Source organism: Aspergillus lucknowensis, assembly GCF_044049455.1.
Source record: "Aspergillus lucknowensis strain CBS 449.75 chromosome Unknown BJX67scaffold_8, whole genome shotgun sequence".
Taxonomy (NCBI): Eukaryota; Fungi; Ascomycota; class Eurotiomycetes; order Eurotiales; family Aspergillaceae; genus Aspergillus; species Aspergillus lucknowensis.
The window spans coordinates 569,303-595,410 of NW_027263552.1; the positions used below are offsets into that span (position 1 = coordinate 569,303).

A 26,108-nucleotide genomic window follows, 5' to 3' on the forward strand; every position below is an offset into this window, starting at 1 on the left:
ACAAATCAGGAAACTGGGAATTCGGATGCAGTGTCTCCCACATCTGCTTCTACAGAATTTCCTGCCCGAGAAACATGTTCTCCAGCATCTCAAGCTGGCGCGACAAGTTATCCACGACTCCCGCGCGGAGGCCAGGCTTTTAATCGCTAGTTATTGTAAATGCACGCGATATTAAATTAAACATGCTGCAAGCATGGCTGCTTGTAACTATAGCATGCTTTTATATATCTACAGGATTAGCACGTGGGGATATTTTCTTTAGATTTAAGCAAGTTAGTTTGCGGTAGCGAGTACTGCTACAGTACAGCACGACTGTTAGATATTATGCCTATCTTCACGGATTTGGCAACCACGAACAGATGCAGGATTGGAATCGCAACATGGGCCCCAATATCTGGGGGAAACTGCTCATCGATGACCACCTGTCGAGGGCTCTCTCCGCAGGAGGTAGCAAGATCCCCGCGTTCAGGACCGTGGCAGTGACCGGAGCAATCGCCGGACACGCACCGGACCAGTTACATCGTCGGCTTCTGCCGGCCGAGCTTGTTTGGAGCAAAATGTCGTGGGGCACCTTGCGCCCAGCCTTTTCCCTGGTCAAGCAATTTTCCGGGGAAGACGCCTGGCCATGATACAAATCGCGCCAATCATGAGTGTAAGCTGTTGATTTATCCTTCAGAGGCGGATGATATACGTAGATGCCCAGGGGGCCGGCTTGCCCTGGTTGCAGGAAAACAATTGCTAAAGGCAACATACGGTGTCGCCTCGAACATCTTGAAATATCGCCCCGTATTATTAAATACCTCATCATTCGGCGCGCAAAAGGTGAATGTCCATGTCGGGTTCGTGTCGAATGCTGCTTCAAACCCGCCACTTTATTAAATGGATTTGTGAAGCCAGCTTAAATCTAATCAGGAAGTAATAAAATCAAGTAGTATAGTGATATTTTCTGGCTTAGGAAGTGTGTACACCAGCTTGATAGAGTAGTAGGAAAGCAGGTTTTTAGTAGCAGTTACTAGCAAGGGAGCCAGGGTGAAAAGGAGAGTTATAACTATTATCATGCTGTTTGTGCTTTTCCCTCTATTTTCTAGTAATCTATCTTAATAATATAGATAGTGTGTATATAGGTAATAGGCGGACCCTGGCCGGGACTTGGCCCGGTGCAGTGGACCAAACGCGGGGGAAACTGCGGAGAGCCCCAGATATAGAAGTTGGAGAATGTCTGTCCGGGATATGAGGAAGATTCTTACAGATAAATTGACAAGAATAGCCCATTTTGGGGGAAATGTGTAGAGCAGCCAATCCCACTGTGGACACACAGTCAAGAGCAGAAGACCGCAAAGATGCTCCCCGTAAGCCAACCATCCCCTCCAGAAATCTAATCAACTCACGAATGCGTCCCAGAAACCCCTCCTCCGCACGGCCGTGTGTGCCCTCCTCTCCCTAACCACTCGCGCGACAGTGGCTGATGTCCCCGGCATAATCCCCCCAATCCCCCGCGTTGCAGACATGGCCTCCGTTGATACATCCAAATTCTTCAAGAAGCACCCTGGTGACTTTGAACATCCCGGCATCTGGCACACCCACGACGACCTCGAGCGCGTGCGGCGTAACGTCGAGGCCGGGAAGGAACCCTGGTCGGCCGCATACACCCGCTTCGCCGCTGACCCCTTCTCGCAAGCAAACTACACAATGGAAGGCCCGCACGCCGTAATCAGCCGCGGTTCGAGATCAAACTACACTTCCTTCGCGCACGACGCGCGTGCTGCGTGGCAAAATGCCTGGATGTGGTACATCACGCGGGACCAGGGCCACTGGGACAAGAGCACGTCTATCCTGGATGCCTGGGGGCTGACGCTTACAAACATCATCGGGACGGATCGATCGCTGATGATCGGGTTGGACGGGGATCTCTTCGTGAATGCGGCGGAGATTATGCGGTGGGAGGGGAACTGGACTGAATCGGGGGCGAGGTGGCAAGGGGGGAGTGGGTTCAGTATCCAGCTCTACTGGCTCTTTTCGCGGCAGAGTATTCCCATTGGGCAGGCAAATTATGGCATGGCGAGTATCAAGGCACTGCTTAGCTTTGCGGTTTATCTGGATGACGTGCAGTTGTGGAACTATGCTGTCGACGCGTACATCCAGGATAATTGTGCTGGGTTGTTCGCGACGTATGATCCGAAGACGGGTCAGGGTGGAGAAGCCGGGAGGGATCAGAGCCATGCCATGTCGGGTCTGGGGTGGGCGGCGTATGCGGCGCGTGTTGGGCAGAGCCAGGGGCTTGATCTTTATTCCCTTGGGGATAATCTGCTGCTCAAAGGCGCGGAGTATGCGGCCAAGTATAACCTCAACGAGAGTGTGCCGTATGACCCCAGCTGGCATCGGTGTGAGGCGGTGTTGGTGAATGGGCCGTGGGCTGAGATTTCGGAGGAGAAGCGGGGGGTGACGAATACGAATCCGATCTGGGATGTGCTATATTATCAGTATGTAAAGAAACGGGGGATGAAGGCGCCGTGGACGAGCCAGGCTTGGGAAGCGGAGGGATTTGAGGGCGCCGTTGGCTCGAATGATCATCCAAGTTGGGGCGATTTGATCTGGGCATATTGATCTGGATGTGGCGGTGCCCGGTATGAGTGTTGTTTCATCAGATAGAAAAACTAACAAGACGTCTGTGACAGTTTTCTCACTATAAGATATGTGAGACACAATGGAATCCGTGCATAGAACTCCAGCTTGACCTACCTGTGTGAAACCTAGTCCGCCAGCGCGCCTGGATTGAAGTAGCCAACTTTCAACAAGGTTGCCGCCCTTGGGCCACTCTACGTACCCATCTTCCCCCTAGATGACTTTTATGGGGAATCACGAAGCATAGATGTGAATGGCATCCTCTGTCCTCTGAATTCGCAAGCGTAGAGGAGACCCGGTCTAGGCCGCGAGGGTTGTTTGATGGGGTTGGTATTTTCGGTTGCTGATATTATTTTTTTCTAATGTAGGCTCCCGGTGTGATCGTTGCGATGTTTTCTGTTTGACGGCCCGCCAGTGACCCTGAGGGTTACCCTCTGAGGTCATCGACATCGCCCCATTCACCTTTGGCCATATCCATAGCAGTCCGTTGCTGGCAATGGCGATTCCGAGGGCAGAAACTACACAAATGCCCAAGGACCGTTTCCTCGATGCCTTTAACCTCCTCAATAAATCTCCACCTGCTTCCATGTATAGCAAGAAATCGATACCCAGATACAGGCCATTCCTCTGGTGTCTGCGCAGGTACCCGTTAGGACCGAGTATCTGGTGTGGGACGCACGCTTTGACGTGCCATCTGCCATCTGCCGTGTCAGTGTCAATGAATATGAAGGCATCGTGACCGGTTAACCATACTTAAAAACAACTAGCCTATTTATCCTCAACCCCCTAAACAGCGGCATCAACGCGCAACCCAAGGTCATCAACAGGCCGCCCCAGATGCAGCGGACAGTACTTCGGGTCACGACTTTCGCCGCGCCCGTTGATGGCCAATTCCTCGACCCACTTGAGTGTTCGTCTATTCGTCAGGTGCGGACTGATGTCAATCTCCCCGTCCCTTTTAATAGTGCCTAGGTCGACGATTTTTATCCGGCAGGTTTGGCGCAGTTTGAGTTCTGTGACACGGTAGAGTCAGCGGGACAGTTCGTAGAGATTTATCAGGGCCTCGGTGTCGAGCTGTGGGGCGCTCATTAGCGATGCTGATGAGGGGGTTTGTGGTGCGCTACGGATTCTGGAGCAGGATCTCGACGGGCAACTCAGCTAGCATTATGGATTGTTACTGTGGCCAGGGGTTGAGGTTTCGGAGTTGTGCAAACTCGCTGCAGCCCAAGACGAGGAAGCGACGTGGCGCCTATTTTTTGATTTTTCATACGGGACTTCCCTCTCAGCCGAGGCGAAAGAGTACTCTCCAAGTTAAATCATGTAGGTTTTAGCGTTGCACATGGTCGATTTGATCAGTAATCGAAAATGTGTATGGTCGTGCCACCGCGGACGGCTGATGTCGTTATCATCGAAGGATATCAAGGAGCGAAGTATAAATAGGACAAGAAGGCATTGATATTTAATTCGAACAGGAGATTCAAATGTTTATATTATCGAATGGCACAATGGCAACCGCAGATAAATTCAAAGTCCTCGTCATCGGCGGCACAGGCGCCCAGGGCCTCCCCGTCGTCCGCGGGCTCGTCAATGACAAGAAATATACCTGCCGAATCCTAACACGCAACCCTAAATCGGCACGCGCTCAGTCACTGCTGGCGCTCGGGAACGTCGAACTCTTTGAGGGCAGCTTCGTCAATGAGGCAGACCTCTGCAAAGCATATGAGGGCTGTGACCGCGCCTTCGTGAACATCGACGGGTTCAACGTCGGCGAGAAGGGGGAGATGTACTGGGCGATTCGGACTTTCGAACTTGCGCTGGAGAATGGTGGGATTCGGTTCTTTGTCTACGGCAACTTGGACTATGGTTATAAGAAGTCTGGGTATAGTCCAGAGTTTCGGACAGGGCATTATGATGGCAAAGGACGGATTGGGGAGTGGATTCTCAGTCAATCGAAGTCTACTCATATGGGCGCCGCGTTGTTTACGACGGGTCCATACCTCGAGATGGCGATCTCGGAGCGTACACCTATGGCGCCCGTGTTGGAAAAGGATGAGAAAAGTGGTGAGGACGTTCTAACATGGAGAGTCCCTTTGACAGACGAAGGGGCCGTCCCGCATGTTGCCCTGGATGACTGCGGCCCATATGTGCGCTGGTTGTTCGATAACCCTAGCCGAGCAAACGGGCTAAACCTTGAAGTAGCGGTTGAGCATGTGCACTATCATGATCTGGCCCGTGCCTTCACCAAGGTCACTGGAAAACCAGCACGATTTATCGACGTGGATTTCGATACCTACTGGGCAACTGGGCCTATGGCTTATAACCAAGCTCGTCCCGCCGCTTACTCTGTGCCGCGTGATGACTTGGGTGTGATGACCGTCCGCGAGAATTTCACCGGATTTTGGACGCTGTGGAGGAATTCGGGAGGGAATCGCGGTGTTATCCGTCGCAATTATCAGCTGCTCGACGAGATCCATCCAAACCGGATCAAGTCCGCGGAAGAGTGGTTCCGAAGGGAAGATGAGAAGGGCAGAAACGATGGTCGAGGGTCATTGTGGGATAGGGTTCAGAATGGGAACCGCCGCTATATTTTGAAGAATCATGAGGATTTCTTGTTGCCGAAACAGCAGGCGAACATATAAGCGGCTGGCGTCGGAATTGAATTGGAACAGTTTGTGATATTGACGTATATTCCGCTGGTGTGAATTTAGCGTATTCTTTGTCCAGATACTGCCTCCAGTATGAAGCTTGTTGATAGAGCCGTCCGCCTCAGCCATTGTTATCTCCATCACATCTCCCCGTGTGTCCGAAAGGGTATATGAGGCTTGGAACTAGATTCGCCTGCAATTGAGTAGATAAAGGGTTAATTTATATTGTACCTGAAAATCAGAAGGGATCCTAGGTCGAGTGGGGACCTATCCGTAGGCCCATTGGAAGGGTGCAGCAATAACCTCGGCATCTCTCAGTGGATGCAAGGCCATCAGTGTCGGTTGACTAGTAGCCATAGGGAAGTAATTATTTGCAAGCATCAGTAATAATGAATCAAAATGAGTGTATATGATGTATATGACTAATTGTAAGGGGCTGTGCCTCACATAGGGACCCCCCCTCTCCCCAACATGCTTGTGAACCAGAAGAATACCTACACTCTTCTTAAACTCGGCAATCCCCACTGCAACTTCCCCTCATCTTCAACGTCTCACACACAGCCACAATGACTTCAATCCAGGGCCACTGCGACCCGCGCTTCGCCTCTGTCCGCGAAACCCTCGCGGAGAACCTCTCCTCCGACAAAGAACTCGGCGCCTCCATCTGTGTCTCCATAAACGGCAAGCCCGTAATCGACCTCTGGGGCGGGCACGCAACACCCACCCGCGATAGGCCCTGGGAACGGGACACAATCGTGCCCGTCTGGTCGATTTCCAAAACAATCACAGCCCTCGCGGCTTTAATTCTCATCGATCGTGGGCAATTACACCCTGATGACCCCGTGGCCAATACTGGCCCGCCTTCGATTCAGAGGGCAAGCGCGGTACCCTGGTGCGACATTTCCTAGCGCATACGGCGGGGCTGCGGTACTTGAAGCCCGAGACAGTGGATTTGATTTTCCAGAAACAGACGGAGGGGCATGATCTAAAACCATGCATGGCTATGTGCTAGGCTGCTATCTCTAACGTAATACGCAAACCCGAGGTAATCCAGACAAAGGCGGCCAAAATTATTACCAGAGTATTCCGCATAGTCTCAGATCCTGCACCCAATGTCAAAGCATATCTACTATCCATCTAACTACACCTGGACAAAATAACAGCGGAAGCATATGTCTGAATCTGTACGACACCACCCGACCCTAGAACAGATCCAAAGCCAAGGGCCGCTGGGCGGGCTACCAAGATGATTAGAAGAATCTTTATAATAGATAGGAACCGCTTGAACGGTACAAGCATTAATGCAAAGCAATACTAGGATAAAAAGTCATTCACAACCTAGAACTAGGAGGGCCCTTTCCTTATCTAAACTTAGTAGAGAAGCCCTGGAAATACATATAATAAGTTGCAGAGGCGGTAATGAAACCAGGGCACGGATGGAGAGTCCCAATCTAGTTATTTGACGAGCTGAATCTATACCTACAACTACCACATGAAGAAAAGTCAAAAAAGGTACTGTAGGTACTGTTCCCTGAGACGACACACGAAATTTACTACAGTGGTATGGAGTATATTCTTTTAGAAGAATCGAGGTTTGTTGGTACAGTATATACCACACGGCACGAGCTCCTGTCTTCATGATAATGAGGACCGTGCCGGGTTTATATCCCAATCGTAAAAAATTTTAACAAGGTCGCTTCCCAAGTCGGCTGAGGAGGATAAGTGCAAGTTTCCAGTCTTCAGGGAACCCTGTGGGTCCCGCCTTCCTGAAAGTAACTCCGCAGCAACGCGTTCCACAAGCAGCATTCGCATCTTAGAGTCAGGTTGTGTATTATCATATATATATTGGACATGTTGGAGAGCCGGCATGTTGTCCGAGACCTTCCATACATGGGGGTAGATGGAATCTACTACACTGTTTTGAAGGGCCTGGATAAGAAGTTTTGAGGTGAGAACGTATAACCTGAGATATTTGAAAATAGTATCGCCTTCATCGGGCGGGCGAAAAAGTAGCTGATTTCCTCCATAGAGCCAGGCGACAAATGTATCGAAAGAATCGGCGTCGTCGCCAGGTAATTCCAATTGTCTTACTCAATGCCTCCTTGAAATCTCTTCTGAATGCACAGCGAAAAATGGTGATGTCTCGCAAAGAAGATTCTCATGAAGATGCCATTTAACTCTCTCGGGGCCGACATAAACATTAACCATCCCGTCGGAGAGCAGGCTTCAATGTTTTCATCAAGGAGATTAGCCTCACGTCTCGAAGCACTAGGTTTGCTCAGGGTCTTACACGTTCAGAGATTGTTGAGCATTATTGATAGACATGGCTAGCAGAGTATGTTTTCAACGGATTCGGTAGGAGTTGTTTGCCTCTGCGACCACATTGAGGTCACGCGCAACCATATGCAACAAAAAATGAAAGGGACCAGGAAGGTTGGGATGGTCGACCCAGGCGGAATACGAGATGCCCTCTGTTGCAACCTGATCCTGACAGGCCTGGGTCAGGGTATGGGCCCCAAAATGCTAACGCCTTTACCATACTCCACAACAAAAACAACGTCTGACTGGAACAATCCTTCCAAACTTCTATTACACAATTCGGGATTCTCCTCGTTGAGGAGACGTAATGGGTCGTCGCAGAGAAAGAGCATGACGAGGATGAGCACCAACATGCTCGACAAAGGAAAAGAGCATAATGGGCATGAATCAAGAAGGTATATAAGGACCGTCATTACCTGCACCTAGAAAGTTTTATTCTCTGTCTGTTATTACCAGATTGAAAATACACCTATTGTTTACCGATCAGGATGCCAGTTATCTGCCTCTTTCTATACTTCGTTTGATCTTAACAACTTATATCTTCTCAACTTACCTCAAGAATATCCTCGGGTTCCACCCTACAGATCGATCGGCGGACCCTAATCTAACACAAAGCTTTACCTCAATTAAATCATTATTTGAAGAACCATCTTTATTTTGATCAAAGTCAAATAAAACATCTTGTGAATCCATATTTATTTTAGTGGCTAAGCAGTTAATAACTGATAAGCAAGTGGTTAAAATGAAGATTAGCTCTGAACAATAGAGATCGGGAACCAAAATAATTAGGGATGAAAATTAAAATTGAATTTCAAGGTATGCTGTACTATATTTCTAAGGCGAGAAGCCCCTTGCGCGTGCCAAGAAGGACGGAGCATGCGCCCGAGATTTTCCAAGATGCACCTGACCTGTGTACTCTCGATAATATAGGTAGAAACAAGCAATTACAAATAGAGGTGTGTTGAACGCCTTATCTTATCAATCTGAGGTTCTTGATGTTTGATCTTCGAACCTTATTTCAACCTCCTTGTCGAATTCCCCACAGTAAGCCCACTTAAGCCCAGTCAAGTGACTTCCAATGATCAGCAATAGGCTTTGGCCCATAAGTAATCGTCTCCGCCGCACCGGCAACAACTCTTGCCTTGAGATACTTATCTCCCTTGAAGAAGTAGGTGTCCCCATTGGTACTACCAGGCACAGGTAAGGCAAGATCAATAGAATCAAAGCCGGCATTAGTGATATTGGACCAGGCGCTCTTCAAAGAAGACGGTCCATACACAATCTTATCGGTGTTGATGTTAATACGCACGTAGTTGGTGCCGCGGAAAATATAAGCTTCACCTGATTTGCCGGGGACAGGCATCGCTGCGTCAACGGTGTCGAAACCTGCGGTGGCGAGGCTGGTCAGTTTCTGGGTGATGACCCACGGGCCATCGGTGACGGTGTCGTTGTTAGTCTCGGGAACGAGCCTGATGCGGGCGAAGCGAGCGCCAAAGAAGTAGTAGCCTTCGTCGGGGCTTCCTTCGACAGGGAGGATTGTATCAACAGTGCCAAAGCCGATGGAGACGAGGGAAGGCCAGTAGGAGGTTATTTTGGCAGGGCCAAAAGTGACTTCGTCGTCGTCATGGTTGGGGCGGAATTTGACGCGGGCGTAGCGCCGGCCGGAGAAGAAGTACGTCTGGCCATAGCCTGCGTGGTAGTATGCGGCATCAACCATTTTGTCTAAGATGACAGATTGGAAGTGTTTGGAGAACTGAAGTAAAGTAGCTTGGTAGATTGTAGTAGATATGAGAAGAAAATAATGTCAATGCCCAGCAGAAAGACGGGGCGTACTTATAGACTCAGAGCCACGGAAGGGGGAGGGGGCTGGCTGACCGAGTTCCGCTCAAGGACGTCAAGGCAGCCATGGATGCCTGCCAACCTGAAAATTGATGCTCGGATGACATATTTAATGGAGTAAAGTGGAGACGAGTGTTTTGTGGTAGGAAGAGTGCGCATTATCTGGCCTGTGTAATATGCACATGCACAGGTGGTCACCATGCACCTTGCGTTCCAATAATGAGAATCTGTAGCTATATTTATACTGTAAACATTACATAAGAAGAAAAACAGCTCTTGGTTGACCAATTGCTATAATTCCATAATTATCCATGTAAGATGCCAGAGTTTGGTGTGTTGAGAGGATAGGCTAATCCCTGTGCTTATACCACTGTCCGCCTGTCGTGGCTCGAGTTTAGAAGCAAGTACCGATATTCCTGAACATACTGTTAGTTTTCGCGAATCCTCTCCACATCCATCATCCCTAATCGACTTTTCCATACACCCACTTCCGTTGAGTCCTGTCAGTTAATGGATGCTCACCAGTGATGATGGCATTTCCCCGGCCGTCTTTTATTTTGTTTTTATTTCTGTCGTCGCCAACATTTCCTTGGATGAGATCAGAGGAGGGGGAACCTCCCTGCAACAATCCATGCCCTGGACAACCATGGCCGGGCATCTCCCCAGTGTCCAGGCAGTAATGTCCAAGCATGTTGATCTTTTCTACAATGGTGTCTGGCTTGCTTAGAAAGGTTAACACCGCGAAACTTTCAACCCAGGAAATAGACAAGTCATTCAGGCCATATAGACGAAGCCGCGCAGAGAGTCTGTATAGTATTTTCGTGCTGGCGCGTATCACCTGCAGCACTTCTGCTTCCTCCCATCGTCCTTGACTCCGGTATGTTGATGCGAGGTTGTCCATGCTGGTCAGAGTAGAGGGTATGTTTACGTATAGTAAGCCATTACTTCCAGACGAAGTTAGAGTCTCGTCACAGCCTGTGGTGGCCTAAATGCCTTGTGTTATGTTCAGCGGCACTGTGGCGCGCGGCTTTGCCATATTGGATATCTTAACATTAGGATCTCGCGTTTTACTCTTGGAGATTCGATTCATTCTTGCTAGAAGCTGACATCTTTAAAATTGACAAAGTTGTGGTTGTTTTGGTGTTGAGGATTGAGCCGAAATCTATTACGGTGTGACGAGTAGTTGATCATCGCCAGTGGATTCTGTACTGGATCTATGCTTGTAGGCCGGAGTGCGGAATAACCCCAGACTCCCAGCCACAGGGAACATCCCTGATGTGGAGTGATACATGTTCATGCATATATATTGTGATCAGATGTATAATTATGCATGATAATCTACAAGGCTACCACTTTCGGTTTGATGCTAGGCATCGTCCAAACTCACGGAGAAGAAAAAGCGTCTCATGACCTCGCTGATGCTCCATAGAATCTGTTGTAAAAGAAATATAGAATTCGGCACGTGCGCCTTGTCCTCTATCCACCATTACGACAGCTGGAATGGTCGCATAGAGTAAATTTGTCACTGCAGTTTTAGTTCCCATACAGAGATCCGACCCCTCTGGAAACTTCATGCCGCTTGAAGGATTTAAACTTTGACTAGTGATATAATTGGGTGAAGGAAACGTACACCCTAATCCTCTCAGGCTGTGGTGATGATGATCTTGGTGGCATCATTCATTCTAGGACGTTTTCAGCTGAGCTAGACAGCCATTTGGCTTACAGGGAAATCACTTGTGAGTAAAATGCACAGTGACACTTGAAGCATGCAAGGAGACTAACTCTGCTTCCCAGGCCCTAATGACAATGCCTACTACCGAGCAGCTGGAGATAAGATATATGGCAACCTTTCCTAACCGCCAGATAGACCTGCTCTAATGTTTGTAAAACAAAACTAGCAAGCACCGGAAATCTGGCTGGAAGCGTTGGCGCTACCTCGACTTATACATGCGTGGAATAATATTACTAGACTCCCAACTAACTATGGTTACACAAGGCTGACGTGAGCGCACGCTCATCCATTACCATTTGTGGATGGGATGGTGGCTGCCTCCTTTCCTCCGCTCAAGGGTTGAGCTGTTGGAAGCCCTAACTCGCGGTCTTCATCGGACTTACTCCCGGCCGAAACATCCCACAGAACAATAGTTAGCCCACAATGTATTGTCGACCTGTCGATCGTGAGATCTTGGTCATATCCAGATTTCTAGGTTTTCCCTCCCTCATCCTCTTCTGGCTTTGTTGTTTCCCAGGGCTGGAGAACGCGGGTGTGCGTCGCGCTGATCTAGTGGGATGAATTCCATTTATTAGAGGTGAAATACACTATACCAGGCACGCCTCAAATTGATAAGAGCTATCCCTTCGGGCCAGGCTTTTGTTTATGCTTTTTGTATTGGGACTTGATCTGCAATAAGAGATACTCCATCGCGTGGATTAGAGTTACTCAGGCAACCAGGTTGGCCAGCTCTTTGGTTAGAGCCCAACATAAAGAGAGCTTTGGGAAGCAGTTTATTCAAGTTCTTAGTTAATATACTCAGACCACTACAAATCGCCATCATGATGAAGTTCCTCTGTAGTATTTCCTTTGGAGCCATGGTGACAACCCTTGCTACTGCGGCGCCAGCTCCTCAGGCCGGGGGGGGACCAAGTAGTACACTGGCTGATTTACAACTCTATTCGAGAAATGTTATTGTTTCTCTGTTCTTCATACTGAACGCTTGTACAGGTCACGTTTTACCATCAAGAAAATTACAAGGGGCCCGCATACGTCACTCCTTATTGCACCTGCTTCCCTTCTCTGGGGTTGTAAGTATTCTAGTGGAATGAGTCCTCGCGTAATGCGAGATAGGCTAGTACAAACTAATAATACCTGAATAGCCCGATTAGGTCTGTCCGCACCCCAGGACACGGCATCTCCTGCGAACTATGGACGTATGTACCTCGCGCACTCGACCCGTGGCATCATCGATGACTAACCACGTTCTAACGACAGCTTCAATGAATGCAGAGGAGAGAGCGAAACCGTGGCTGCATCGACACCTTTCACCCGTGAATACCGCAGCATCCAGTGCAATACTTCGGAGGAGTGATACACTAACATCGAGTGCAGTTGCTCATCCATTGAATGTTTGATTGGAAAGGCCGATGTGTACATAGCTACAGCATTCCGTGGAATTGAAACAATAATCCTCATTGCCCTTCTTGCCCCCCTCATGCTGCGAAACCGGAAAGAGGTCCAGAACTAGCTTTTGGCAAAGCGGGCGAAGATTTGATGGATCAGTGCGTTCGTACTAAGCTGAACGAAAGGTTGAATGAAGAATGAAAGAAGGACTTGCAACACATGGTCTGGATCTTACTCAAACTCGCGCGAACTTGAAAGTTTATCTATTCCTTAGTTGCTGAACAAAAATGTGTTTGGGCTGATATAGTATCCGCGAAAACATATGCGGAGTTACCTTGTCTCTCATTAGAAATAATACTAAGAAAAAGTGAATTGATCTTGCCCAACGAGATATTGCCATACAAAGATCATAGAAAACTATCAGGCAATGACGGCATAGGACTACGCTCCTTGCTGCTTATTAATTTAACCTATCCCTTGAGAAGTGGGAAATTAACATAGAGCTCAGACGGCGAATTTAGTGACGAACAACTTTCAATCTCAAGGTTGTAAAACAGATCTAGCTTCTAAGCGTCCGTCGGAACTTGCGATACCAAGTACCTCCAGTGATGGTGGTAAAATAGTTTCGCGGGTGCTTGAAATACAAGGAACTAAACATGTAGAGGAAGGGAATTATTGAGGGACCAGCCCTAACTATGAAATAGACTTGTTAAACCATGGGTTTTGGGTCAACCCATGGCCTTTAAAAATGAACTAGTAGGTTTTGGGTTGGGTTGAACAAGTCTATCTGTGACTGCCTCAGCGCTAGGCTGCGGCACAGCAGATCCATTGGCTATCGATGTCCGAGTCCTCTGACAAATATATATAACCCGATATATAATCTAAAACCAAGCTTAAATCTTAATAACTCTGTAAATTTTTAATATTTTTTAGTATTTCTTAAAATCCTTACTTTCCTTCCAACAAGAACCAGAAGATTTATATACAATATCTCAGGTCGGCTAGCAATCTTTGAATATTTGATACAGGGTAGAAACTGCTTCCAGTGTAAAACTTCCCACCATGTAATTTACTTATTCTCACGTTAGTAAAGAGCATACATATCCTCTGCATGATGCTAGCGGTCTGACTCCTGCAGTAGAATTTCCATGATACATTAGTGGCATAATGAAGGGCGAATACAAGCAGTTATAATAGAAGTACTTGCAAAGATCGCCTGAAGCCAGAAGATTAAGGACTATTTCATCCACACGATGAATTTTCCCAGTACTCTTAGTAGCCGAAATGTTTCCAACAAAGGCTTCTTGAAAGAAACAACCCCGGTGGTTAGCAGTTCTCATTGGTCCCTTCTTGATCGCCCTAGCAGCGCCTCTACAAGGGCTGGAACTTGTCGATACTCTCCAGGTGCTCAGCATCGCCCGCTGCCAAAGCATCTTGTCGTTCCAGGTCTCTGATCATCTGCAAGTGCCTCTCGCTCCTCGGCTCCATTCGGAAATCAAACTTAGTCGGATACGTTAGGAGGCCTGGCTTTGGCTTAATATTGATCTCAACCTCCTCGCCCTCGCTGTTCACTGCCTTCTTAAAGTTAAAGGCTGCTAATGATTGTGCAATATTTAAGAAGAGGCTTGACTCCGCGAAGAACCGGCCTGGGCAGATTCTTCGGCCGTAACCAAAGGCCTCAGTCATTGGACTGGGTTCGTTACGTGGCTCAAGGAAACGCTCTGGTTCGAATAATTCTGGGTTGGCATGCACTTCTGGATCATGTAGGAACCACCAGACTGCTGGGAGGAGGTATGCACCCTTGGGAATATATAGGCCGTGGTACTCAAAACCCTCAGTAGTTGTGTGAGGGAAGCCCATAGGTGCAATAGGCCACCATCTTAGCGCCTCCTGGACTATCGCGTTGATATATGGCAGCTTGTCCCGGTCGTTAAAGCTGGGCAGACGGTTTCCGACAACACGGTCTATCTCTTCTTGAGCCTTGCGCTGCACATCGGGGAACAGGATCATGGCTAGGGTGAAAGCAGTAAGAGTTATAACAGTAGTATCTGCCGCAGCACCGTATAGACTAGCTGCTGACCAAATGATTGCCTGCTCGTCTTCCTGATCTAACTCGGACTGCTCTCCCTTCAGCTGCTGGACAAGCTTTGATACGTAAGATGGCTTGTAAGTCAAGGCTGCCATTCGAGACTGGACAAATCGGTACGGGATATATGCTGCTGCCTGAATGGACTTTTTCCATTTCCGCGCTGTCTTCTTGAATGGTGCACCTGGAAGATACTGGAGCACAGGAATGATATCCACAGCCCATGCCATGGGAACCGCGGCGAGGGAGAACTCGGTCATCATTCTGTCGATCAAGTCCACTAAGGGATCAAGCTTATGGTACTCGACGGTATAGCCATAGGCCATTTTCAAAACGGTGGCGCCAGCGGTACTAGATTGTTGGTAGCCTACTGTTAGTTGACAATTGCCGAGCTCAAGGGGCCATCCAGTGGAACTCACGTCTTGAAATGTTCCAGCCATTTTTCAGGCTCGTTTAGCGCGCGGACAAGTTGTCGGTTTACTTCAATCTCTTGGGCAGCATTGAATTGCGCTGCAGAAGCTTTAGTACCGAGTTCTTGATGCAGGAACTTGCGGCAGCGGCGGAACCTTGCATTATAGTCTTGACAAACAACGATCGACTCATAGCCACACAGCTTGTTTGCCATGACCATTGTCGGCCGCCCTGATGTCCTGCCTGAAGACTGCGCCAGAAGCTCATGCGCAGCTTTCTTATCATGGATAATGACGAGCGTCATACCCAGAAGTGTAACAGAGCTAATGCCACCATAGCGGTCCTTATGGTTTATCCAATGCTGGTACTCGGGTTTGCCCTCTGGAGGGAAATCTTTCAAGTTTCCCACAATAGGCAGCGGCTTGGGGCCGGGAGGCAGTGGCAGTCGCTGCGCGCTCCTCCGTGTTGAATGCTGGTATACCAGGTAGCAGATGAGAGTGGCGGTCCCCCATAAGGTCAACGACGTGATCGCCATCTTGGTTAATTTCAATTGTCAAGATCAACAAGAAGTAAAGTCATGCAAGGCAAATCTTTGCTCGAGAAACGTCGAGGATAGCGGCCATCGCCCCTGCAGACGTGACCCCTTTTCACTGGCCTTATTCGCAATATTTTAGAGTTCGACCGCACCTTTAACCCTGGCCTTTAATCCTGGCAAGCCTTTCAGAATAAACCAGTGATTCCGGCCGCCCAACACCGTACCTGGTGCCTTGGCATTATGCAGCCCCCTGCAATTGGCGCGCAAAGAACAAGGCGAAGGGTTGCATTGGGGGCGAAAATTCCACCACCGGTGGCGCGGCCTGCGGGCCTCCTCGTACCCCCAACCCTCTATGTCTCACACATTTGGTCGATGGAATCCAGTGGCATTGTTTAATATTCGAATTCGACCTCTCTTCGACACATCCAGGTCCGAGATACCCATCCCAATCGCCCGCCATGGCTAAGATGCCAACTCAGGATGAGATCGCGTGGATGCAGGCGCATATCAACGACTCAACGGTTCCCGACATTATCGCCTGCTGCTCAGTCTGCGCTGCTGCCTCAGTCATCATCCTGACGCTGCGAATCTGGTCACGGCTTCAAACGCGCCGTCAGCTCGTTCTCAGCGACAACTTGGTCATTAGCTCAGTGGTTAGTATTATGCTCTTTGATAGGCGACTGGGAGGTCATCGCTGAGAGCTATTCTTTCCGTCCAGGTGTTTTTTATCGCGTTCTGCACTGTCTTCGCCTTGTCAACGCGTTACGGCGCTGGAAGACACATAATTCTAATTACCGACCCAGCTGACGTGCGTATGCTAGCAATTGTATGCCAATCCTGAAGCCTCCCGAAACCCCTTTTTTTTGGTGTTACTTTGGAGAGCTGACATATATGCGGCTCTGGCAGCTTAATATCCTGAACCCCATCCTCTATGGCGTGGCCACCACGCTCGTCAAGTGGAGTATTCTCGCCCTGTACATCGCCATCTTCCCGCAAAAGAACTTCCAGTACTGGATTTATTTCCTCTGCGTGATCAACTGTCTCAATGCTGTCTCAATTGTCCTTGTCAGCTGCCTCCAATGTCACCCACTCGACGCACTGTGGAACCCAGCAGTCGGAGGCACATGCATCGACTTTAGCATTTTCAGCCTCTTCAATACGTCCTTCAACTTGGTTTTGGATGTGGTCATACTCTTGTCGCCTCTTAAGCTTGTCATGAACCTCAACTTGAGTCGACGAAAAAAAGTATTGTTGGCATTCAACTTCGGGTTGGGCGGAGGGTCAGTTCCCAATACACTGCTCTATATTTCCTTGGTCCAGATACACCATTGCTGCCTCAATGCTAACCTGACAAATTGCAGCGCCTGTGTTGTCGCCGCCATCCGCCTTCCCTACGCCAGACGCGTGGGCGGTACGTCCGACCCAAGCTGTAAGTTATGCCAGCCTCAAGCGCGTCTGAACTTGGCGATCAACGTGTTGCCAGTTGACTGACTCCTCCTTATAGGGGACATGATCCCAGGAGGCCTGCTCTGCGTCGTCGAGGTTACGGTCGCCCTCCTCTGCGCATCGTTACCCATCTACCGCCCCCTGTTTCAGCGCATGGTGTCCGGCCATTCGACCGCGGGCAACTCCCAGCAGCCGGGGCTCTCCCACGGGGCCAGCGACTACATCCGCAGCGGTGGGAATGTGAGCACACGGATTACAGCGAGCAAGCGGCATTCGTCCCATCGAGGGGGTATCAACATCACCGAGAACATCAGCATGAAGACACATACATACGTAAGTGGCAGGTGGGTGCCGATGCCGGACGACGACGATGAGGCGTATCTGGTGCCAGGAACAAAGGGTTCGCGCTCTACAACGCCTAGCAATAGCAATGTGTAGTATACCATACCGGACAAAAAAAGGTCGGATTCTGAATCCACTCTCTATTTCCTGTGCCCCCTACCGAAATCGTCGGACGGGGCCGGAGAGGAAATTTCTCATTTCAGTCGCCGCAATTGATTGGTTGGCACTGGGTCGGCCCGCGGTCCACCCGGCGGTCCATCCGGGGTCGGTCCTGCGGATCCTCTTTTGACTCCGAAGGGAGGACAGGCCAATCAGGGGCGAGACATCCCTCCTTCAGCAAGATGGCTTGCTCCACTGGGAGATGAGTTGGGTGGAAGCGAGCTCTTGGCTCCTTCGGGTTGGAATGGTCGGGCGAGTCTGGATCATGGTTGCTGTGATCAAAACATATTGAATGAGTACAAGGGGTCAGGTTGCATGCAACTGTCTCTCGGAGGCGTTGGAAATAGCCAATTGGGATTCGACTCGTATCTGCGTGGGATCGTATTTCGCTTTTCCCCCACACCTTGTCTTTGCTTCTTTTTCAAGGGTTGGTGGTGGTTGCAGACTGGGGAAGGTGTTGCTTGGTTAGAAAAGGCGTTGGCTTGTACCGTTGTGTTGATAGAATGTTCCAGCCAAAAAGACCTGTTCGATCAGAGATTCCAGCAAATGATCTTCATTCTGGCGGGCATTTTGTTTTGTTCGGGATCTTGCAGAAAATACTCGCAGCGCAAAAGTCAGTCAGTGTTGAAGGGTCGCAGCTGGGTCGGGTATTTATTACGCATCGTATATCAGCCAGGAGAGATCAAGACCAGAAGGCACCGGAGTACTTAGCCATTGTGAAGCAGGGACAGAGAGTCTAATGCCAACGACTCGACTAATCTAAACGACCTCGGCTCCTGGTGCTCTAACCGTCATGTTTTGGACACTCTGATCTTGGAGAGTCCGGATGATCTCCACTTCAGGATGATTTAAACGGAGGCCAGGCCTCCAGGGTGGCCATGAAGAGGTGACTACCAATTCTAAAAGTACGAGTACCTTCTGCTGCTTGTATGCTCCACCGGCGCTCCAGTAAGCAATCCCCGTGCGTGACCCAAAGTTGACATCAATGTTTGCTGCTTTCCACGCTTTATTTGCGGCTCAATGGTAAGCTCAGTGGCTGAGGCGCACCGGCAATCGGCTGGCTGCCTCCGAAACCTGTCAGAGCGTCTTGCCTGGGCATCCACTACCAGCGGAGGACTGATATTCTATTCTCGAGAGAATGACATGCTCGCGTCAACTCGTGTCTCGTCCTCTGAGCTCCTTGCAGACGCAGGCGAGAAGGCTCGTGTAATTGGCCGGATTCCAGGCCTCTCGTCTGATTCGATCCTTCTATTACAGTTTGACACTCAGCGAGAGGTTATCGAGTGGTTCTGGGCCGCGACACTTGCTGGATATCTGCCGGCCATTTCCACCTCCTTTGTTGATGATACAACACGGCGCAAAACACACCCGCACGCAAAGCTTAATCAGCCGGTCGTGCTCACGAGCAAGCGACTTATCCCCGAATTCCTCGGACTCGAGGGGCTCAAACTACACGATGTTGAGTCTCTCCTGTCGCGTGCCGTTAAAGACGGCCTTATTGAGTGTTCCGGGTTTCAGAAGCTGGAAGAGGACGTGGCGGTCCTCATGTTGACTTCGGGGAGCACTGGAAGTGCCAAGGCCGTACCTTTGCGTCATGGTCAGCTCCTCACGGCTATCCAGGGCAAATCTAGCCATCACGGCACGCTACCTGGCGATGTCTTTTACAACTGAGTTGGTTTGGGACACGTTGCTAGTTTGAACGAGATTCATTTACATGCATGTATGACCCTCCCAGCGCGCATCTCCTGATACGGCCATTGTTTGCAACATCTGATAGACACATTATTAGTGATCCTGGGCAGCGATCAGGTCCATACTACGGCATCAGAGCTCCTCCGCGATCCACTGCAGTTCATTCGATTGCTGGACACTCACAAAGTGGCCTACACGTTTGCGCCCAACTTCTAACCAAGGTGCGTGACAGCTTGAGGGCGAACCCAACGTTTACGGCCGACCTTTCCAGCCTTAAGGCTCCAATTTCGGGCGGCGAATCCAATGTGGTGGCGACTTGCGGCGAGCTCAACCGGGAACTTCGCTGTCGTGGTGTCCAGGGCGAGGTGATTCGTCCCGGCTTCGGGGTGACTGAGACATGTGCAGGGTCTATCTACTCTCGGGCTTGCCCTTCGTACGATATTACGCGGTCCCTTGAATTTGCCAGTCTTGAGTCCTGCACCCCCGGCATGAACATGCGTATCATGAGCATCACAGAGCCCGAAAAGCCAGCAGGGCCCGGCGAGTCCGGGGAGCTCCAAGTCGCAGGTCCGGTCGTGTTTGACCATTTACTGCAACGATGAGGCGGCGACCAAAAATGCATTCACGCCGGATGGCTGGTTCATAACCGGGGATTTGGGCTGGATCGACGATGCCGGCAACTTGAACCTGGCTGGCCGGACCAAGGACACAATCATCGTCAATGGGGTCAAGTGGAGCTCGACCGAGCTAGAAGCGGCTATTGAAGAGGAAGCCGTTTCTGGCCTGGTGCGCTCGTTCACGACAGTTGTGCCAATCCGCCCTCCTGGCTCGGCCACTGAGGAGATTGCTGTCGTCTACTCACCGGCGTACGCTCCCGAGGACCATCACGCAAGTTTTGAGACCGCACACGCCATTTCAAAGACAGTCTCACTGCTAACAGGCACAAAGCCTGCGCGACTCATCCCTCTGCCCCAGTTCCTGCTGGAGAAGTCGTCGCTTGGTAAAATCCCGCACAGCAAGGTGCGTGCTGCACTCGAGAGCGGCGAGTACTCATCAATTGAGCGCGCAGACCAGTTGCTTTTCGCCCGCTATCGCCAATCCAAGTGGCTCCCTGCAGAGACTGACAGCGAAAAGACGGTGCAGAAAGCGTTGGTTGAGTTTCTGCAAGTACCCGCTGAGAGTATTAGTATGGGCGATGCTATTTTTCGACTTGGGTATGAGCTCGTTGAATCTGATACTTACTGCTGAGGTCCAAGCTTCAGAAGATGCTAGACCCCACGGTTGATATTCCAATGTCAATGATATTGAATAAGTGAGATCCCACATTCCCTGCGAAGCCCAAATACAAATTGTTCGTCAATAGCTCATTAACTCGCAGTCCGACTCCTGGCGCAACCGCAAGGCCAATTGACCTATACCGCTCGCATTCAGCTGTATACAATGCGATTGTGCCACTACAACAACACAAACGGGGTGGTACACCACTGTTCTGCATCCACTCTGGAAGCGGCGAGGTTCTCGTATTTATTGCACTTGCTGCACACTTCCCGACGCGGCGTGTGTTCGCGCTGCGCACCCGAGGGTACGGCTTGAACGAGCGATTCTTCGGCTCCATCGAGGAAATCGTGCAGACGTATGCAACGCAGATTCGCCAGGTTCAGCCGCATGGTCCGTATGCTATTGCAGGGTACTCATTGGGATCCACGCTGGCCTTTGAGGTGGCCAAACTGCTGGAGGCACAGGGAGAGGAAGTCAAATTTCTGGCGAGCATTGACTATCCGCCGCATATTGCCCACTACGTGCGCGATTTGAATTGGACTGATGTGCTACTACATATTGCCTTCTTTCTTGAGCTTATTGACGAGAAGACCATGGTGGAAGTCACACCCTACCTGCACACACTTGACCGCCAGCCTGCACTGACTCACATCCTGAATATAGGCGATGCCGAGCGGGCGACAGCGCTAGCCATTGACGCCACGCATCCGGCACTCATAAGCGATATTGCTGAGAATTTCCGTGTCAACGTCAAGACGCATAAGCCTCAAGGCAAAGTGCAGCACCTGGATGTGTTCGTGGCAGACCCGCCTACTGATGCAGCCCGCGATCGCAAGGACTGGAGAGAGAATAAGCTTGGGCGCTGGGCCGACTTTTGCAAGACGGAAGTTGAATTCCATGACTGCCCCGGTATTCACGCCAAGATGCTTAACAGGGAGCACATTTCCGGCTTTGAAAAGGTTTTCAAGGCAGCAACGCGGCGCAGGGGCGTTTAGATTTAGCTTCCTCCTTTCTGCCATCCCATCTACAGTATATTAAGAGTGCTTTATAGACCCACCAGGACCACTCGAATTATCATAAGCAGCAATCGCAGACGCGAGAGTCGCGGCTGTCTGTTGATACCTAAGAGTTCACGCCGGTCTCTTTGGCAAGATTGGGTTATTTTTTACGTTTGCCTGGACTTTTGCCTACTCGTATACGAGCCATGGAGATTGCAAACTGTCTTTGCTTCCCGTAATTCTGATGTGCATTAACAAGTTCTTCGGAAATCATTTCTTCCTCTGCAATCAAAGCTTATCCGGCACATCTGCTACTTCCCTGCAGCAGAAACACAGTCCCCGGCTTCGCTGAGTTCGCTCTTGCGGAGAAGAGATACCGAGACACCCCTGCTTGACACTGACTTGGGAAGCATCACTATCGGGTTGAGGGTTGTGTCTCGACGTCTGACGCTCTCCTTCGTACTCACAGTGCCTCAGGAAGCTTGCAGCTTGTCAGAGCCAGCATCAGGCTATCTTTAGGGAGGCTGAAAGATTTGCAGGTGCTAATGCTGTGATAATACAGGAGGCCTCTTTACAAACATATAGTGCCGCACTTGTCTTCTGCCCCCGAGAAAGCTTAAGCAAAAGAATGTACTGGAATCAGCGGTTTAACTTTATAGAGCAGGCATATGCCATGCAGGAGTTATGGGACCCATGTATACAGGTCCTTCAGAGCCATGAAAGCTGGGTCAAAGCTGTGGGTGACGGGCAGACGGTGGCGTCCGGTTCGTATGACACGACCATCCGGCTCTGGGACGCGGCCTCCAGTGCTGAGAAGCAAAAAACATCATCTTGATATAGTAGTAACTACGTTGTCATTCCCGGATAAGAGCTGCCTCAATACTGACCGCGGTTCACTTTCTTTGAACCACCAAACTTGCAACTTCTCCACTGAACGGCCAGAGAATGAAATATTCATACATAAGAAAATGGGTGACTCGCAGTGGGTAAGCACTTGATCTAGTTTCTACCAGACTTTCAAGCAATACTTGTGGTTATTAGGAGCCCGCAGGAACTGGAATGCGGGCAACACGGACGAAGCCTTTTGGCCTTGTTCCGAGAGTACGGAAAACTAAGTAAGTTGAGCGTCTAAGCGTCTAAGCATCTCCGGGGGGGTCTTTGGCGACTCTTGCAGTGGGTGGTTGGGGTTGCCATCGGAACTAACCCGAGGCAAGCGGTGGACGCCATGAATAAGATTTGTAACTTATGAGTTGCTTCCGCTAGGTGCCGGCTTTTATAGAATAATTCTGATCCATGAGCTTCGACGGAGAAAGTACGAAGCTAGCTTTTCAAGGAAAAGTTATTATTATTTACAAGTACGGGTACAAGTGCGGGTATTAAGCAAGGACTTGAACATCTCGTCAGCTGGGCAGGGCGCCTGCGCTGCGTCATGCCTCGCCAAGATTTAGGCATCCAGAATACCTGGAATACCTAATTTAGAATGGAGTTTTTGGACAGGCAGCAGTGAATCGCATGTTGGAATGGTGGTAGGAGAAGGTACATGGATACAAAGGTCGATGGATGGGTGTTCCTTTAGGGTTCGAGCGTACCTGCACCGCGAGGAGAATTGTTGCGCGGATGGAGATATTGATATTACTGCAACGAGTTGTTCGAGAGCGTGACGTAACGGCTGCGTGCTGGGGAACAGTATGTACAAGTCGTACTTATTTTCTTCCATCACGGCGGATTTAAGACTGCGATGTAGCGAGTGGGCGATGTTCTACCATCTGAGCCACAGCACTAATGGTAACATATTTTGAGTGTCTATCATTAATTAAGTGATCAAGTAATTATATAACGTACTCAAGGGGGTATACAAGGACATGGACTCGTCTCATAAAAGGATCCAATTACTGTTCGACACCTTCGGCCAGTCCCGACACAGCCCAAACAGCTTGCGACAGACCTTTCCGTACTCGACAACAAGACTGAATTTCCTCCATGACCCCTTTGCGTGGTGGTACAGCCGTGCAGAAGGGTCGGTGATGGGTTTAGACCCCATATTTCCGGATATTCCTCGTCCGGGGCTTCGAGAAGTCAGCACAGCTCAGACTCACGAAGGGGCAACTAGCCACAAGGGGGGGATACCTGAAGCCGGTAATGGGGAGGACGAGAACATCCTCGACGAGTTTGCTGATCCCACCATCCTCTAGGCCCGAGAGCGAGTCCCATCGCAAATCGGCTTTCATTTCGAGCCAAGTGCGCACGGAGTCTGTGAAGACGATCGGCCCTGTTAGATTGACAGGATCGATACCATCCAGTTCCTGCTGGGTCGCGTCACAACGAAGGTCGTTGCCATGGGATTTGGCGACACCGCGGACGATTCCGAAGACGTGATCGAGGAATCGCTGGAGGATGGGGTGGCCTGGTGCCCAGGCAAAGGACCACTGGGTTAACTGCACCGGGTAGAAGTAGCCCATGCGCCAGTAGGTATCCTTGTCGGGGGGGTTGTCGGCCTCGATGCCGACGATCGCCCGGACGGGTTCGGTGGAGCGGTAGCTTCGGCCGACTTCAGGGTCCTGCCAGGGGAGGATGTCGGTTTGAGTTATCCACTCTGTCGGTCTTTGAAGGGGTTCTGTGTCCGCATCGACATACTAGGCGTTGTTAGGATGGGAGCAGCGATCGAGGAAGGCTCAACATACAACACCGCCGATCCACTTGGAGACCAAGACACGGAAAACGTCTGATCGTTCGACGTTGCTGGGCAGCGCATTGAATTGATCCTCCAAGTCCGGCTCGAAGTGTTTCACGAACTGCGCGACGCCGTTGTCGTCCCAGAACATGTATGCCATGTCACCCTCTTCCACAACGGCCAGCCATTTCTCGACGCTCTGGCGGAATATCTCCGGCCAGGTCTCCAGCCTTGTATCCTTCCACGTTTGGTGGATGACTCGTGGTATGGTAGAGTGCGGGAGCTGTCGCTCTGACTGTGAGGTCGTGGCATTTAGTGCTACCGTTGCCGCGTCGATGATCGATCTCGGGTTGGTTGCCGACTCCTGAGTCCATTCTTCGGGGAGATGCCAGGCTGTGTGACAGAGAATTGGTCAGCCCCAGTCTGCTTCAGGTTGGCAGCCTTGCTTGCGACCTACCTCCACCGTTCCCCCTCTTGCCTTCAAGATACTTCAAAAGCAAAGGATACTGATCTTGGACCTCCTCAAATCCAAACTCTGCGGCCACTCGCCAGAGCTGCCAGCTCAGGAGGAGAATTCCGAAAAGAATGATCGCGGCAACTCGCCGAAGTGGTCGAGGTAACAACATCGCACTCAACGCGCATTCTCCACGGGTGAAAGAAAAGAGCGGCGGAAGAGGGAGGCCGAGCACTCAAATACTCGCGGGCAGGACAGCCAATCCTCGCTCCGGTTGGCTCCTTCATGGAGGACCCCAAAATACCGCCGCGTTGAGCTTGTTGATCTTTCGGGCCCCAAACCGCTCCCAAGCCTCCCACGCTGCTGGACGAGAGCATCAAACGGAGCGAGAAGCAGCTGGTCTCTGGTGAGTGTGCACAGCAGCGAGCTGTGATTGGCGGATGCGTAACCGCGCCGATCCCCGCGGCGAGGGTTGGCTGTGCCCCCCTTGGGGGGGGGGCCGATCCGTCCTGCGCGAGAGGCAGCACGATTCAACAGAAACAACGCCAATGGGGTCCGAAAACGCCAGACCGAAAGAGAAGCTCAACAGTCACAATGACGACGACTTTGAGGCGCGGCAAAATTAGAGATCTGACTGCATTGTCAGTGCTGGAGGAGGGATCCTTCCCAAGAAGTTTCGAGGGCCAACTGCGGGACTCAGACCCCTGGAAGTTGCCAATTATAATATGTGTTTCCACGGTCTGGGTGGCTGCGCCAGAAGCCCGCCAGGGGATCGCCCATGCCAAGACAAAGCCGCAACCGTCACGTTGCCCAATCAGTTCGCATTCTTGTCCCAAGTGGGGGCCCTTCGTTTGGCTTTTTGTGGAACTTCCCCCCCCACCCGGCCAACCACGACTTCCCACCATGCCACGCGGGTCTGCAAATTTCTGGAGACAGGCAGTCATGTCACAACCCAACCAGGACGGCTGTGAGGTCCTCGTCTCCACTTGACACCATCTTCGGGAAACATCTCTGCGAATCGCCAAGCAGTGACGCGCCAGCCCACCCGTTGATACGGTTGAACATTGAATTGCGGGTGGGAGTGTCACTGACGGAGTCTCTGGTGCAAGCCTCACAATCGGCACAAGTTCACAAATGGTGAATCGAGATGAGCCGCATGAATTCCGATGGAAGGACAAGGATGAATTCATCCCAGACCTTCGGTCAATCGTCACTGAACCCCGAATCCCGGCACTCCAACGCAATTACGAATGATCAGCGGCGGACGCTCATCGCCTCACCCGCCTCCGAATCTGAAGTTTCCATGAGTGCCTTCTCCCTCCGGGTGGCCAATCAACTTGCGGACACGCCAAACAACAGAGCCACAAGCATTGCCCAATAATGCCAGGATCAGGGAAACAACCCTGTCAAGTGTTCACTGAGGGATATTGACTCGTCCACAGCAAAACTGGGGAATTGCCTCGGAAGATGGAGTTGTTTCCACGTTTCGCCCG

At 50.5% G+C, this 26,108-nt stretch overlaps 10 protein-coding genes across 10 annotated transcripts; 6 read left to right on the top strand and 4 right to left on the bottom strand.

Moving 5' to 3' along the window:
- Positions 1 to 1,282: 1,282 nt before the first annotated feature.
- On the top strand, positions 1,283 to 2,604 carry BJX67DRAFT_391815 (uncharacterized protein; the record flags this gene model as incomplete). The annotated part of the gene is made up of 2 exons (XM_071034855.1): positions 1,283 to 1,349; positions 1,460 to 2,604. The coding sequence occupies 2 exons, from the start codon at positions 1,283 to 1,285 to the stop codon at positions 2,602 to 2,604; spliced, it is 1,212 nt and encodes a 403-aa protein (XP_070888861.1).
- Positions 2,605 to 3,118: 514 nt separating this feature from the next.
- BJX67DRAFT_378929 (uncharacterized protein) lies at positions 3,119 to 3,714 on the top strand (the record flags this gene model as incomplete). Its single annotated transcript, XM_071032439.1, has 3 exons — positions 3,119 to 3,330; positions 3,390 to 3,549; positions 3,595 to 3,714. 3 exons carry the CDS (start codon positions 3,119 to 3,121, stop codon positions 3,712 to 3,714), a joined length of 492 nt encoding a protein of 163 aa, XP_070888862.1.
- A 387-nt stretch (positions 3,715 to 4,101) lies between these two features.
- BJX67DRAFT_347240 (NAD(P)-binding protein) lies at positions 4,102 to 5,378 on the top strand (the record flags this gene model as incomplete). The annotated part of the gene is made up of 1 exon (XM_071028508.1): positions 4,102 to 5,378. A coding segment is annotated over one exon (1,160 nt), but the record flags the coding sequence as incomplete, so codon positions are not given.
- Positions 5,379 to 5,833: 455 nt separating this feature from the next.
- On the top strand, positions 5,834 to 6,175 carry BJX67DRAFT_378931 (serine hydrolase domain-containing protein; the record flags this gene model as incomplete). Its single annotated transcript, XM_071032440.1, has 1 exon — positions 5,834 to 6,175. The coding sequence occupies one exon, from the start codon at positions 5,834 to 5,836 to the stop codon at positions 6,173 to 6,175; it is 342 nt and encodes a 113-aa protein (XP_070888864.1).
- Positions 6,176 to 8,406: 2,231 nt separating this feature from the next.
- On the bottom strand, positions 8,407 to 9,356 carry BJX67DRAFT_347241 (Hemopexin). The gene has a single exon (XM_071028509.1). It carries the CDS (start codon positions 9,301 to 9,303, stop codon positions 8,641 to 8,643), a length of 663 nt encoding a protein of 220 aa, XP_070888865.1. The 5' UTR covers positions 9,304 to 9,356; the 3' UTR covers positions 8,407 to 8,640.
- Positions 9,357 to 13,808: 4,452 nt separating this feature from the next.
- Positions 13,809 to 15,575, bottom strand: fmaG (cytochrome P450 monooxygenase fmaG; the record flags this gene model as incomplete). The annotated part of the gene is made up of 2 exons (XM_071034856.1): positions 13,809 to 14,980; positions 15,049 to 15,575. The coding sequence occupies 2 exons, from the start codon at positions 15,573 to 15,575 to the stop codon at positions 13,915 to 13,917; spliced, it is 1,593 nt and encodes a 530-aa protein (XP_070888866.1). The 3' UTR covers positions 13,809 to 13,914.
- A 458-nt stretch (positions 15,576 to 16,033) lies between these two features.
- BJX67DRAFT_370670 (uncharacterized protein) lies at positions 16,034 to 17,459 on the top strand (the record flags this gene model as incomplete). The annotated part of the gene is made up of 4 exons (XM_071030949.1): positions 16,034 to 16,228; positions 16,482 to 16,855; positions 16,937 to 17,004; positions 17,080 to 17,459. 4 exons carry the CDS (start codon positions 16,034 to 16,036, stop codon positions 17,457 to 17,459), a joined length of 1,017 nt encoding a protein of 338 aa, XP_070888867.1.
- A 1,083-nt stretch (positions 17,460 to 18,542) lies between these two features.
- On the top strand, positions 18,543 to 21,487 carry BJX67DRAFT_391818 (non-ribosomal peptide synthetase; the record flags this gene model as incomplete). Its single annotated transcript, XM_071034857.1, has 7 exons — positions 18,543 to 19,178; positions 19,227 to 19,242; positions 19,312 to 19,400; positions 19,436 to 19,789; positions 19,920 to 20,428; positions 20,464 to 20,526; positions 20,593 to 21,487. The coding sequence occupies 7 exons, from the start codon at positions 18,543 to 18,545 to the stop codon at positions 21,485 to 21,487; spliced, it is 2,562 nt and encodes an 853-aa protein (XP_070888868.1).
- Positions 21,488 to 23,273: 1,786 nt separating this feature from the next.
- och3 (glycosyltransferase family 32 protein) lies at positions 23,274 to 24,966 on the bottom strand. Its single transcript, XM_071027386.1, has 4 exons — positions 24,619 to 24,966; positions 24,172 to 24,554; positions 23,618 to 24,123; positions 23,274 to 23,556 (listed from the first exon to the last, which is right to left on the bottom strand). Exons 1-4 carry the CDS (start codon positions 24,785 to 24,787, stop codon positions 23,364 to 23,366), a joined length of 1,251 nt encoding a protein of 416 aa, XP_070888869.1. The 5' UTR covers positions 24,788 to 24,966; the 3' UTR covers positions 23,274 to 23,363.
- On the bottom strand, positions 24,967 to 25,943 carry BJX67DRAFT_324435 (uncharacterized protein). Its single transcript, XM_071027385.1, has one exon. The coding sequence runs from the start codon at positions 25,803 to 25,805 to the stop codon at positions 25,146 to 25,148; it is 660 nt and encodes a 219-aa protein (XP_070888870.1). The 5' UTR covers positions 25,806 to 25,943; the 3' UTR covers positions 24,967 to 25,145.
- Positions 25,944 to 26,108: the final 165 nt, after the last annotated feature.